The 15,000-nt window shown below is 51.4% G+C and overlaps 2 protein-coding genes across 2 annotated transcripts in view; one reads left to right on the forward strand and one right to left on the reverse strand.

The window, feature by feature from the left end:
* Positions 1-324, forward strand: part of fgf16 (fibroblast growth factor 16) — a gene marked incomplete at its 3' end in the record, with an annotated part of 6,271 nt that extends 5,947 nt beyond the window's left edge. The window contains exon 3 of the mRNA XM_084459477.1: positions 79-324. Within this exon, the coding sequence (XP_084315603.1) occupies positions 79-324 (246 nt within the window). The remainder of the gene's footprint in view (positions 1-78) is intronic.
* Positions 325-6,249: 5,925 nt separating this feature from the next.
* atrx (ATRX chromatin remodeler) overlaps positions 6,250-15,000 on the reverse strand; it is a 38,463-nt gene continuing 29,712 nt past the window's right edge. Inside the window, exons 30-34 of the mRNA XM_084459560.1 lie at positions 13,266-13,415; positions 11,327-11,449; positions 10,680-10,775; positions 9,094-9,222; positions 6,250-8,444 (exon numbers count right to left, since the gene is read on the reverse strand). Of these exons, the coding sequence (XP_084315686.1) occupies positions 8,238-8,444; positions 9,094-9,222; positions 10,680-10,775; positions 11,327-11,449; positions 13,266-13,415 (705 nt within the window). The 3' untranslated portion in view covers positions 6,250-8,237. The remainder of the gene's footprint in view (positions 8,445-9,093; positions 9,223-10,679; positions 10,776-11,326; positions 11,450-13,265; positions 13,416-15,000) is intronic.

The following is a 15,000-nucleotide window of genomic DNA, read 5'->3' on the forward strand; positions in this document are numbered from 1 at the left end:
CCTCTTTCTCTCTCCCCTCTCTCTCTCATCTCTCCCCTCCCCTCTCTCTCTCTCCATCTCTCTCTCTCTCTCCTGCAGAAGAAGCTGACAGCGGAGTGTGTGTTCAGGGAGCAGTTTGAGGAGAACTGGTACAACACGTACGCGTCCACGCTGTTCAAGCACGTCGACACCGGGCGCTTCTACTACGTGGCGCTCAACAAGGACGGCTCGCCGCGCGAGGGGAACCGGACCAAGAAGCACCAGAAGCTCACTCACTTCCTGCCCCGGCCTGTGGAGCTGGAGAAGATCCCGCAGGCCTACAGAGACCTGTTCCAGTACAGGTGACCAGCACACACTGGGAGGACTGGTAGAGGATGAGGAGGAGAGGAGGAGGAGTGGAGGAGGAGGAGGACTGGTAGAGGACGAGGAGAGGAGGAGGAGGACGTGGAGGATTCTGGGGACTAGGACTTAATCCCCCCCCCCCTCCCCAGGGTGTTTATGTTTGGCTCTTCTGTCCAAACGGTGAACCCCCCCCCCCCCCCCCCCCATTCCTCCCTGGTCACCATGGAGATAAACATTGCATGTGTGCTCCTGGACGGAACGGCCACTTCCTGTCTTCCTGAGGGCTTCCTGAGCGACGACGTTCTCCTGAGGTTCTTCCTGAGCGCAGCGCGAGAACAACGTTCTCCTGAGGGCTTTCTGACGTTCTCCTGAGGGCTTCCTGAGCGCAGCGCGAGAACAACGTTCTCCTGAGGTTCTTCCTGAGCGCAGCGCGAGAACAACGTTCTCCTGAGGGCTTCCTGAGCGCAGCGCGAGAACAACGTTCTCCTGAGGGCTTCCTGAGCGCAGCGCGAGAACAACGTTCTCCCGGAGAGCGACGGAGGTGAACCCCCGAGGGATCAGGGCTCCGAACTGAAGAACCGCTCTTAGACCTGAACCCTAATGTACAGAACCAGAACCCTCTCTGCAACTAGGAACCTCCTGGGCGGTCTGGAGGATGAAGGGCCCATAAGGGATCCAGGGAGAGAGAACAGCCAATGGGGAGCTGAGATACTGTTCAGAGTTACTGATAGGTTGAGGAGATACAAGTGGAAAGACTACGATCGCTGTGTTCTACACCACCAGGGTGACACCTGTACCAACCCACAACTTACTGGTCTCACTGATCCACAGAGAGAGTGAACACCTTAGAGATACCAGCATCATATCCTGAGAGAGTGCACACCTTAGAGATACCAGCATCATATCCTGAGAGAGTGAACACCTTAGAGATACCAGCATCATATCCTGAGAGAGTGCACACCTTAGAGATACAAGCATCATATCCTGAGAGAGTGAACACCTTAGAGATACCAGCATCATATCCTAAGAGAGTGAACACCTTAGAGATACAAGCATCATATCCTGAGAGAGTGAACACCTTAGAGATACAAGCATCATATCCTGAGAGAGTGAACACCTTAGAGATACAAGCATCATATCCTGAGAGAGTGAACACCTTAGAGATACAAGCATCATATCCAGCCAGTAACACTAGTGTTCTACTTTGTCAGTATAGCACTCAGTATAAGCATCACTAGGTCAGCGTGCTACTCTCTCCCCAGGGTGTAAACCCCGCGGCATGGGAGAGATCGTCTTGAGAGACTCTAGAGACACCAGCAGCTAACATGTATCAGGGTTGACACAGGAGCTATGTGCTAAAATGTAAATATTTGACAGCCAATGAAAGTGAGGTGTTTCAACAAGCCGTGGAGTGTCAGATGAGGAGTGTGGCTGGGAGGAGCTATAGGAGGAGGTGCACTGGGTGGGAGGAGCTATAGGAGGAGGTGCACTGGGTGGGAGGAGCTATAAGACGAGGTGCACTGGGTGGGAGGAGCTATAGGAGGACGTGCACTGGCTGGGAGGAGCTATAGGAGGAGGTGCACTGGGTGGGAGGAGCTATAGGAGGAGGTGCACTGGGTGGGAGGAGCTATAAGACGAGGTGCACTGGGTGGGAGGAGCTATAGGAGGACGTGCACTGGGTGGGAGGAGCTATAGGAGGAGGTGCACTGGGTGGGAGGAGCTATAGGACGAGGTGCACTGGGTGGGAGGAAAAACCAACGAAGACGATTGGTTGAGAAGGGAACCTGGAGTTCAACAGGTCCTCTCCTAAATCTTAGATTGAAGAGAAATAAAGAGATGCATCTCAATGGAAGACAGTGGAGGATCAAAGAGCACTTAACTGCCCCCTGAAGAGAGTCCAAACAACCCCTTCTTTGATCTCCGGAGGATCGGAGGATTTCCACGCCGCAGATAAAAGACGATGCTTCTAGAGGTTCTAAGAGGTGCTTGTGAGAACGCTCAAGGCCAAAGCACTTGTGTCTGACTGTGTTGTGAGAACAGGAGGGTTCTGCTGGTCTGGTTGTCTCATTGAACAGAGAGTGGCTTCCAGGAACATTATTAAAAAATGCAAGCAGCTGAGGTGTACATATGACGGATAATCTTATTTATAAGATGTACAATATATTTATTTTCTATACATATAAAGTATAAATATAAATCTATATTATATTTATTTATTGCAAAGACTTTATTTTGTAATGAACTTGAAGTTATCAGAACTGTAGATTCTACTGAAATTATACATCAAAAACACAAAAGTAACATGATCTGAACTGAATTTGACAATAAAATTGTCGTTCTCTTGAGTGTCCGTTGTGAGAGACCATTTTTGCCTGGATGAGGATTCTTTGTACTAATTAAAATCTGACAGTCTGTGTTTTTATGTTTGAGTTTTCAGTTCAGCTCTTCTTCAGGGCTTCAGGCGCTTGGCGAGCGCAGGCACAGCCCACCCCAAAACTAAATCATGGTGACCACCCAATTTATTATGTAGTATTGTATAGCAAACTAGCCTCCAAACAGTCAAGAGAAATCTGTCTGCCCTCCCCCCTAAAATGAGATGTTAGAACCAGCCACGTTCCTCTCTACCTTGAACTGTGTTTAACCTGGAGTTACATGCCTCATCCCAGGGGTGGAAGCTGGCTGGAGAAATACTACTCATGTGGTCGAAAAGGAATTCCTCCAAACCACCAGCACCACAGCCCTGCTCCACAGCTCTCTCCCCCTCTCTCTCTCTCTTTCTGTCCATCTCCCTCTCCCTCTCTCCCTCCCTCTTTCTCCCTCTCTGTCCATCTCCCTCTCTCTGTCTGTCCCTCTCCCTCTCTCTCTTCCTCTCTCTCCCTCTTTCTCTGTCCCTCTCCTTCTCTCTTTCTCTCTCTCTCTCTCCCTGGCCATCTGCAGAATGTAGGCACTATAATCATATAATGTAAGAATGTGTTTGGCATTTGGTCCTGCCCCTGCACACCTGCCCCTGCACACCAGCCCCTGTCCTGCCCCTGCACACCAGCCCCTGTCCTGCCCCTGTCCTGCCCCTGCACACCCTCCCTTGTCCTGCCCCTGCACACCCTCCCCTGTCCTGCCCCTGCACACCTGCCCCTGCACAACAGCCCCTGTCCTGCCCCTGTCCTGCCCCTGCACAACAGCCCCTGTCCTGCCCCTGCACACCCTCTCAGCCTCCATATGGGTTAAGTCACCCCACATCCACCGTGGAAAGTCTGATTCCTTCTGCAACTGGATCTGCCTGCTTAATTGGCTTTACACATCAGCATGGCTCCGGCGCAGTGATTGGCCGGCTGGTCTGGGGTCTGCTGCAGCGTGGTACAGACCGCTGTGCTCTGAGACGGGGGGCGTTTCGCAACGGACAGAAACAGCTGTCCGCTCCGCAGCGTGACAAAACAGACGGTCAGCCAGCCTCAGACGCTTTAGCCCTACAGCCAACAAACCAGCCAGCCAACCAGACGTTCAGCCCTATAGCCAACAAACCAGCCAGCCAACCAGACGTTCAGCCCTATAGCCAACAAACCAGCCAGCCAACCAGACGTTCAGCCCTATAGCCAACAAACCAGCCAGCCAACCAGACGTTCAGCCCTATAGCCAACAAACCAGCCAGCCAACCAGACGTTCAGCCCTATAGCCAACAAACAAACCAGCCAACCAGACGTTCAGCCCTACAGCCAACAAACCAGCCAGCCAACCAGACGTTCAGCCCTATAGCCAACAAACCAGCCAGTCGGATAGTCACCCACCCAGATATCCACCCACCCCTGTAACCAGCCAGTCAGCCCTGTAACCAGCCAGTCAGCCCTGTAACCAGCCAGTCAGCCCTGTAACCAGCCAGTCAGCCCTGTAACCAGTCAGCCCTGTAACCAGCCAGTCAGCCCTGTAACCAGCCAGTAAGCCCTGTAACCAGCCAGTCAGCCCTGTAACCAGCCAGTCAGCCCTGTAACCAGTCAGCCCTGTAACCAGACAGTCAGCCCTGTAACCAGCCAGTCAGACCTGTAACCAGCCAGTCAGCCCTGTAACCAGTAAGCCCTGAAACCAGCCAGTCAGCCCTGTAACCAGCCAGTCAGCCCTGTAACCAGCCAGTCAGCCCTGTAACCAGCCAGTAAGCCCTGTAACCAGCCAGTCAGACCTGTAACCAGCCAGTCAGACCTGTAACCAGCCAGTCAGCCCTGTAACCAGCCAGTAAGCCCTGTAACCAGTCAGTCAGCCCTGTAACCAGCCAGTCAGCCCTGTAACCAGCCAGTCAGCCCTGTAACCAGCCAGTAAGCCCTGTAACCAGCCAGTCAGACCTGTAACCAGCCAGTCAGCCCTGTAACCAGTCAGTCAGACCTGTAACCAGCCAGTAAGCCCTGTAACCAGCCAGTAAGCCCTGTAACCAGCCAGTAAGCCCTGTAACCAGCCAGTCAGACCTGTAACCAGCCAGTCAGACCTGTAACCAGCCAGTAAGCCCTGTAACCAGCCAGTCAGCCCTGTAACCAGCCAGTAAGCCCTGTAACCAGCCAGTCAGACCTGTAACCAGCCAGTCAGCCCTGTAACCAGTCAGCCCTGTAACCAGCCAGTCAGCCCTGTAACCAGCCAGTCAGCCCTGTAACCAGCCAGTCAGCCCTGTAACCAGCCAGTCAGAGGGGGTACAGAGTGGTGAACTGGAGACCTGGTGGTGAAACAGGGATGAGAGGAGATGGATCAACATTTCAACATCTGTGATAGTTGTACCGTTTCTCCTCCACAGCAGGGCAGACAGGAGGGGGGGGTGAGAGAGAAGAGAAGGGAGAGAGAGCAAGTGGGAAGGGAGAGAGAGAGAGTGGAAGATAGAGAGAGGGGGAGAGAGAAAGGTAGGGGAGAGATGGGGAGAGATAGAGAAAGAGAGAGAAAGAGAGGGGGGCAGAGAGAGAAAGAAGGGGAGAGAAAGAGAGGGGGACAGAGAGAAAGAGAGGGGGACAGAGTGAGGGAGGAGAGAGAGAGAGAGGGAGGAGAGAGAGAGAGAAGGGGAGAGAAAGAGGGAGGAGAGATAGAGAGAGAGAGAGAGAGAGAGCTCCCCTGGGGGAGTGGAATGGAAAAGCCAAATCCATGCAGGGGAAAACCTTGAGACTGAGATGAAAACAAGACGGGCTGGAGAGAAAAAAAACCTCTACAGATGAAAGATTGAATGGAGGTCTCTCTCTCTGTCTCTCTCTATATATAGACAGTATATATATATATATATATATATAGAGAGAGAGAGAGAGAGAGAGAGAGAGAGGGATGTACAGTATATATTCTGTATGGTCTATGCGGTTTCAAAGTAGCAAAAAAATAAAATTGAAATTACACTTCCCTAAAATATTAGTGTCACCTATATTACTTATATTGAAATTATTGTATTTTAATATAAAGTACTGGCATTGTACTGTATGACAATATTTTGTTACCCTGAATTACACATCACTTCTGCCCACAAATACTGATTCAATGTGATTCCTTCAGCAATAACAATTATGACCCCATGAAATATTATTAGTTGCAGCCAGTCTTTCTTTAAAACAAACCCAATAAACAGGATCCGATGTTTCAAGACAACGGAACTAACCAGGAACTAACCAGGAACCAGATACACACCATGCAGATACACACCATGCATACACACCACGCATACACACCACGCACACACCACGCAGATACACACCACGCAGATACACACCACGCATACACACCACGCAGATACACACCACGCAGATACACACCACGCAGATACACACCACGCAGATACACACCACGCATACACACCATGCAGATACACACCATGCAGATGCACACCATGCAGATACACACCATGCAGATACACACCATGCAGATACACACCGTGCAGATACACACCGTGGAATAAATGACACAGACGCTCGTGGGTGGTCGCCCTTTTGGTCACTTTATTAAACGTTATAGTAAATACTTATCAAGATAATAGATCAGATTAATGGCAAAACAAGTTGGTGCATTTGCTAACATGAGAACATTCTTAGGAGGGCAAGAGAAGAAAACATTGTTCGTTCAAAAATACACCTTGTGCAAACATGGGAGCGCTCAGTCTCCCGTACAGACACCAGCTCCTCTCCAGAACAGCCTCGCCAGTTCATCTAGGGCCGGCTCTAGGACAAGATGTCTGAAGTGGGAAGTCTGTGGGCTGTCTTAAAATACATCTACAGCACTTTTACAATTTACATAATTCTGACAAGAACAATTGGATGGGCATCACAAAATTGTGGATGGGCAGTGCCGACGCTCGCCCCTAACCTGGGGCCCGCCCTGGTCCTCAGAGGCGCTGGTGTGCCAGGCAGGACCCAGGACGTGCCAGCGTGCGGGACTTGAACATGCCGCGGTACACGCCCAGCTCTGGCACATCTCCCAACGCACGCATCCACCACCTAACCCAGATCACCACTCACTCACCAGTGGCTGGACCCATCTAAACCAGTCTAGTGATATAGTCACTAAACCAGTCTAGTGATGTAGTCAGTCAGACCAGTCTAGTGATATAGTCACTAAACCAGTCTAGTGATGTAGTGAGACCAGTCTTAAACATATGACCAAAACGTATGATTCTTGATGGACCAGCTGCTATGTGTGGCGGAGGGATCTGTGCTAAGGTGAGAGGGTGACCCAATTACCTAGATCCTGCTCTGAGTGCCAGCCTGTCAATGAGGAACAGGTGAAACCGCACAGGTGGAACAGAGAACATGGGCCGTGCCCACAGTGCTATGCTAGGCAACACTTAACAAGGAACATGAGTTTTACAAAAAGAACAGGAACCAACCGGCAGGCAGTTTATTGAACACTAGCATTCCCCAACTAAATGTAAACGTCTAAAAGCAGGATAGAAAAACAGGTTTTCTTCAACATATTATCTCAAATGTCATTTACAACAAGAACGGTTTAGGAAATGGAAATAAGGCCATAACTTTTTTTTTTTTTTAAACAAGTTTTCCTTCTGTTGTCTTGTCCTGGTATCGGACGCCTCCCAGAGAGAGCGAAGCGTGGCGTTAACAACAGCGCGTTGCCACACGCTACAGATATCTGTGAAGGAAACCATCAGGGAGAAATTCTTCTAGATCTTTCCATCGTTAAATCCTCGACACCAAGCCACACTATGGTCCCACTCCGTTTTAGTTTAGTCAGGCATTTTTAAAACTGTATAAAAAAAACAACAGATTTTTTTTTTTACTATAATTAACAAGCCCTCCTTTAAGGGGAACAAAATAATGCGATGCCTGAAAAGATCAAATTTGAATAACATTAAGGCGGTATATACAGAGTTGAAACTGCTATTACTAACGCCCTCACACAGCCACTATACATTTAGCACCCCCTCAGAGTCACTATACATTTATTTTCTGTCCTCCTCACCCTCTTCTCTTTGACAGAGAGAGGGAGAGAGAGACAGAGAGAGAGAAAGAGAGAGAGAGGGGACGCTGAGGGGTTCTAAGATGAGACCTCTATACTTCATGTATGGCCCCTAAGAGATAATGACCCAGTCTCAAAAAGTATCTCATAAAGTGATTTTTTTCCTAGTCAAATCAGACTATATACACATACGTGCACTGTTTCTGACCAGACAACGCCCTAGAAATAGTGCACTACTACCTGCCAGTACTCAGTAGTTGCACACTACATTTGGGCCCTATGTAGTAGGGAACACAGTACATTTGGAATAGGGCACTACGATTTGAGACCAGGCCACTGCGAGGGCCCCCAAAGTTCTCACCCATGACCTGATTCTGGCCCTAAGTGGACAGTGACCTGGTCTCAAAGTGGATCCCAATTAGTACAGTACACTACATTTGGATTAGGACGCCACTTGTTTGAGACCAGGCCACGGCGGAGGGGGGGGGTGGGGGGGGGGGGCTCTACAGGCCCTTGGAGGGCCCCGGGTTCTTCCCCATGCCGTGCAGCTGCTGGTACAGCCCCAGGAGGTCCATCTGGCTGAGACCCGAGCCTCCCAGCATGCCGTTCTGCAGCGCCAGCTGGTTCAGGTAGCTGGCCTGGTTGGCCATCGCCAGCTGCTGCTCCTGCACCTTCCTGTTGGTCAACACCTTCTGGATGTACATCATCAGCTGAGGAGGAGGAGGAGGAGAGAGGGAGGAAGGGTTAGACTGCTTATCTGTGATCACCTTGAGACGAGAGACAGCAGGGTTAAGGGTGTTAGAGACAGCGGGGTTAAAGGAGTAGTAAAGGGAACATGCATGTTTAGCCCTGTTTTAGGGTTACTTGTGATCATATACAATGGTTCAGATCAAAACGTTGACAAAGCTAGCACTCGAGAAAGTTGATAATTGCTCTACCACCGTTTAGGTCATACAATGGATGTGGATGGGCATCTTGAAAAATCATTCAAAAACATGTTAAACTCTCAATTTCAAAGACAAGTTATTATAAATTTCTTGAAAATGCTAGCTTTGTCAACGTTTTGATCTGAACCATTGTATATGATCATAAGTAACCTTAAAACAGGGCTAAACATGCATGTTCCCTTTACTACTCCTTTAAGGGTGTTAGCGGGGTTAAGGGTGTTTCTAGGTTTAAGAGGGGTCAAGCGTCTTGTTTGAGGACGGCTTGGGGTCAGGGTGGTATTTTAAGCAGGGTGAAAGGTCATGTTTATGGGATCCTGTTTGGGAAATGACCCCAGGACCAGGAGAGGTCAGGGGGTCTGTGTGTGTGTGTGTGTGTGTGTGTGTGTGTGTGTGTGTGTGTGTGTGTGCGTACCGTCTGCTGCTTGTTGAGGACGTCCCGGTACACGGCCTCACGGCGTTTCATCTCCATCTCCACGCTGGCCTGGCGGCCCAGAGCCATGGACTGAACCTGGGACTCTGTCAGCGCTGGGTTCTCAGTCCACTAACACACACACACACACACACACAGACACACACGCACGCACGCACGCACGCACACACACGCACGCACGCACACACACACACAGACGCACGCACGGACACACACACACACACAGTTGGCATCACATAATGACAGAATCACTCAAATATCCACCCTACATCCCATCTCACTGCTTCCAGTAGCCCCTCCCCCCCCAACACTCACCACTCTGATACCCCCAACACTCTGATACCCCCCAACACTCACCACTCTGATACCCCCAACACTCTGATACCCCCCAACACTCACCACTCTGATACCCCCAACACTCTGATACCCCCACCACTCTGATACCCCCAACACTCACCACTCTGATACCCCAACACTCTGATACCCCCCCAACACTCACCACTCTGATACCCCCAACACTCTGATACCCCCCAACACTCTGATACCCCCCAACACTCACCACTCTGATACCCCCAACACTCTGATACCCCCCAACACTCACCACTCTGATACCCCCAACACTCTGATACCCCCCAACACTCTGATACCCCCCAACACTCACCACTCTGATACCCCCAACACTCACCACTCTGATACCCCCAACACTCACCACTCTGATACCCCCAACACTCACCACTCTGATACCCCCCCCAACACTCACCACTCTGATACCCCCCCAACACTCACCACTCTGATACCCCCCCAACACTCTGATACCCCCCCAACACTCTGATACCCCCCAACACTCTGATACCCCCCAACACTCACCACTCTGATACCCCCCCAACACTCTGATACCCCCCAACACTCACCACTCTGATACCCCCCCAACACTCTGATACCCCCCAACACTCACCACTCTGATACCCCCCAACACTGATACCCCCCAACACTCACCACTCTGATACCCCCAACACTCTGATACCCCCACCACTCTGATACCCCCAACACTCACCACTCTGATACCCCCCAACACTGATACCCCCCAACACTCACCACTCTGATACCCCCAACACTCTGATACCCCCCAACACTCACCACTCTGATACCCCCAACACTCACCCCTCTGATACCCTCAACACTCTGATACCCCCCCAACACTCACCACTCTGATACCCCCAACACTCTGATACCCCCCAACACTCACCACTCTGATACCCCCAACACTCTGATACCCCCCAACACTCTGATACCCCCCCAACACTCACCACTCTGATACCCCCAACACTCTGATACCCCCCCAACACTCTTGATACCCCCCCAACACTCTTGATACCCCCCCAACACTCTTGATACCCCCCCAACACTCTTGATACCCCCCCCAACACTCTTGATACCCCCCCAACACTCTGATACCCCCCCAACACTCACCACTCTGATACCCCCAACACTCTGATACCCCCCCAACACTCTGATACCCCCCCAACACTCTGATACCCCCCCAACACTCTGATACCCCCCACACTCACCACTCTGCTGATGCTGTCCTCCAGTGACTCCCTCTGCAGGGTCTTGAGGGAGTTGGCCGCCTCCACCACCTTCTGCCGGCCCTGATTGGTCAGCTCCTGGGAGGGGGAGGAGACACCAGTCACAGGGAGGAGAGACCAAGAGACCAGACGGGGGGCGAGGGAACTAACTAAATCTATTTATCTATATCTATCTATCTATCTATCTATATGTATCTATCTATCTATCTATTTATCTATGTCTATCTATCTATCTATCTATATCTATCTACGTGTATGTATCTATGTATCTATCTATCTATATGTATCTATTTATCTATCTGTATCTATCTATCTATCTATGTATCTATCCATCTATCTATCTATCTATCTATCTATCTATCTATCTATCTATGTATCTATCTATGTATCTATCTAACCAGGCGTTGGTGCTGGTTCTGGTGCTGTGTTGGTGTGTGTCTCCTGGTCTGGTGGGGCTCATGTCACAATTAGCAGCGCAGGCTGAACCAGGAATGTGGGGCTCAGTGCGGAGTGTGTGTGTGTGTGTGTCTCCGTGCGGAGGGTGTGTGTGTGTGTGTGTGTGTCTCTCCATGCGGAGGGTGTGTGTGTGTGTGTGTGTGTGTGTGGAGAATGTGGAGCTCATTCCGTGCCTCCAGCTGCTGGTTGCTCATGTTGGCGAGCGCGGTCACGTTGAAGGGGAAGTAGGCCGAGGCGCCCATGTCCATCTGACCCAGACCGTACCCCGCGCCGTAGTTCGTCCTCATCGACAGGCCCTGCGGAACACACACACACACACAGACACACAGACACACACACACACAGGGTTAGGGGTGTCAGGTCTGACAGATGCAGTGTGCGGTGCTGAGCTAATAACACCATCCTGGTCTCCTGTCTTCTGAGAGGCCCTGAGACGCCATCTTAGGATGCTGCCCTGCTCGCTCCACATAAACACCACTGCCCCTCCCCCCGTGTGTGCGTGTGTGTGTGTGTGTGTGTGTGTGGGTGTGCGTGTGCACCTGTAGTAGACAGTGCTGTCCCTGTAAAGGCCAGCAGGATGCCGGTGTGCTTGTGTGTAATTGAACCTCAGCTGCAGATGCTTCTGTTTCTGCCCTGTAATCTGCCCATCCGGTGTGTGTGTGTGTGTGTGCGTGTGTGTGTGTGTGTGTGTGGGAGCTCTCTGGACCAGGCCAGGGCAGGTGTGCAGGGCAAGTACAAAGTGGGGGGAAAAACGGACAAACTGGCCCAAACACACAGCTGCTTCTGTCCCCTGGGAACTCAACAACCTGGTGTCTTCCTGTAGCACGGCTTAGAACACACACACACACACACACACACACACACACACACACACACACACACACACACACACACACACACACACACACACACACACAGCCGAGGTCTGTCTAAGATTAGCTGTGCAGAGGCAAGGTGGCCCTGGAACTAAAGGTTCCTCCCTCCGTTGAATGTTGACCTGCATTTCTCTGTTGGCACCACAAGAGGCAGTAGTCCCAGCACACCAAAACCAACCCACTGATCTCCGCTGCACAAGTAGAGTAGTGGTGAGAGCATTGGACTCCCACCTGGGAGACGGGGGCTCAAGACCCAGTGGGGATGACTTTATGGGACTATACCCCAAACCACCACACGTTTAATGAATACCGGAGCTTAGGGCTTAGGGTTAGGGTTAGGTAGAAGAGAGGGTAGGAGAGAGAGAGAGAGAGAGAGAGAGAGAGGGGTTAGGAGAAAGAGAGAAAGGGGTTAGGAGAGAGAGAGAGAGAGGGTAGAAGAGAGAGAGAGAGGGTAGAAGAGAGAGAGAGGGGTTAGGAGAGAGAGAGAGAGAGAGAGAGAGAGAGAGAGAGGGGTTAGGAGAGAGTTAGGAGAGAGAGAGGGGTTAGGAGAGAGAGGGGATCAGAGGATCAGAGGGTAGAAAAGAGAGGGGAGGGAGAGAGAGTGGGCAGAGAGCTAGAGAGAGGTTAGGTGAAAGAGAGAAAGGGGTTAGGAGAGAGAGAGAGAGAGAGAGAGGGTAGAAGAGAGAGAGAGGGGTTAGGAGAGAGAGAGAGAGAGAGAGAGAGAGAGAGAGAGAGAGAGAGAGAGAGGGTTAGGAGAGAGAGTTAGGAGAGAGAGAGGGGTTAGGAGAGAGGGGGTAGAAAAGAGAGGGGAGGGAGAGAGAGAGCGGGCAGAGAGCTAGAGAGAGAGGTTAGGAGAAAGAGAGAGAGGGGTTAGGAGAGAGAGAGAGAGAGAGAGAGAGAGGGGGGGGGCAGAGAGAAGGTAGAGGAGAGAGAGAAGAGGTTGTTGGGGGGTAGAGGTGGGAGTGTGGGGTAGAATAATAATCATTAGGCTGAATTAGACTCTAGGATTACATAGAGAATAGCTGCACCCTCCCAGCACCCCTCTCCCTCCTTCCCTGTCCAAATAAACCCTGCTAATTACCCACGGCCTGGCCCTCTGGCAGCCCGGAGAGAGGGAGGAGAGGAGGAGAGGGGGAGGAGGGAGAGAAGGCCACGGAGAGGACGAGTGGAGATGGAGAGACGGGGAGCAGAGGGAGGAGGAGCCAGGTTCGGGGGGGGGGGGCGTGTCCTGACGTACCTTCTTCTCCGCCTCGTACTCCGCCCACGCCGCCTTGCGGTCCTCCTCGCTCAGCGCCTCCTCCTCCTTGTGGTCCAGCAGGGAGTCGTGCTCGTGGTAGCCCACGATCTGCTCCTTGAAGCTGTGCAGCAGCTCCGCCAGCACCGGGTCCTGCAGGGGTCAGAGGTCAGAGAGCGCAGTCAGGAGACGGTCAGAGTATGGTCAGGAGACGGTCAGAGTATGGTTAGGAGACGGTCAGAGTATGGTCAGAGAGAACGGTCAGAGAGAACGGTCAGGAGACGATCAGAGAGAACGGTCAGGAGACGGTCAGAGTATGGTCAGGAGACGATCAGAGAGAACGGTCAGGAGACGGTCAGAGTATGGTCAGGAGACGATCAGAGAGAACGGTCAGGAGACGGTCAGAGTATGGTCAGGAGAGGGTCAGAGAGAACGGTCAGGAGACGGTCAGAGTATGGTTAGGAGACGGTCAGAGAGAACGGTCAGGAGACGGTCAGAGAGAACGGTCAGGAGACGGTCAGAGTATGGTTAGGAGACGGTCAGAGAGAACGGTCAGGAGACGGTCAGAGTATGGTCAGGAGAGGGTCAGAGAGAACGGTCAGGAGACGGTCAGAGTATGGTTAGGAGACGGTCAGAGAGAACGGTCAGGAGACGGTCACAGACGGTCACGTGACAGTTAAATTAAGAGTTGCATCCGTATGAAACTCCTGGCACTCAAACCCAGGAGAAGAGAGGCCGTCAGGCGGTGATGAAAGAGCTGGTCAGAAAGTGGTTTAGTTGTGGTTTAGTTCTGGTCAGAAAGTGGTTTAGTTGTGGTTTAGTTCTGGTCAGGGAGTAGTTTAGTTCTGGTCAGGGAGTGGTTTAGTTGTGGTTTAGTTCTGGTCAGGGAGTGGTTTAGTTCTGGTCAGGGAGTGGTTTAGTTCTGGTCAGGGAGTGGTTTAGTTCTGGTCAGGGAGTGGTTTAGTTCTGGTCAGGGAGTGGTTTAGTTCTGGTCAGGGAGTGGTTTAGTTCTGGTTAGGGAGTGGTTTAGTTCTGGTCAGGGAGTGGTTTAGTTCTGGCCATTTGGTTTGTCTGCTTAGAGGTGACAAATATAGTCAAGTCAGTCTGTCAGAGAGGCTGGAGCACTGACCAGCTGTTAGGCTAAGAGAGAGGGAGAGAGAGAGAGAGAGAGAGAGAGAGAGAGAGAGAGAGAGAGGGAGAGAGAGAGAGAGAGAGAGGGAGAGAGGGAGAGAGGGAGAGAGGGAGAGAGAGGGAGGGAGAGAGAGAGAGAGAGAGAGAGAGGGAGAGAGAGGAAGAGAGAGAGAGGGAGAGAGAGAGAGGGAGGGAAAGAGAGAACGAAACAGCAAGAGAGTGAAAGAGACAAAAGTGGACACGCTTTAAAAAAAAAAAAGAAAAAAAAAAAGAAAAAAAAAACGGATTCAGACGCTTTCATGCGACTCTGGGGGTTTCCATGACAACACTGTTATTGAAAACAATACCTGAGTGTTCTGCGAGTAGCGGGCCAGCCCGGCCCGGCCCACAGACCTGCTTTAAATTACCCCCCCCTCCCTCACAGACCCTGTTTGCTTTTCTTTGTCTGGTCTTTGCTTTACATTAAATGGACCCTTCGCCGTCTGGAATCGGCCCTGTAACGGTGTAGCCTGCATCGTTAGGTTACGCGCTCGTTTGATCACGCCCCGCCCCCTCCTGATTGAAGTGACAATGTGTGCGCTGCCACAAACAAAATTAATCCTCAACG

The sequence above is a fragment of the Borostomias antarcticus genome (genome assembly GCF_949987555.1).
Source record: "Borostomias antarcticus genome assembly, chromosome: 28".
Taxonomy (NCBI): Eukaryota; Metazoa; Chordata; class Actinopteri; order Stomiiformes; family Stomiidae; genus Borostomias; species Borostomias antarcticus.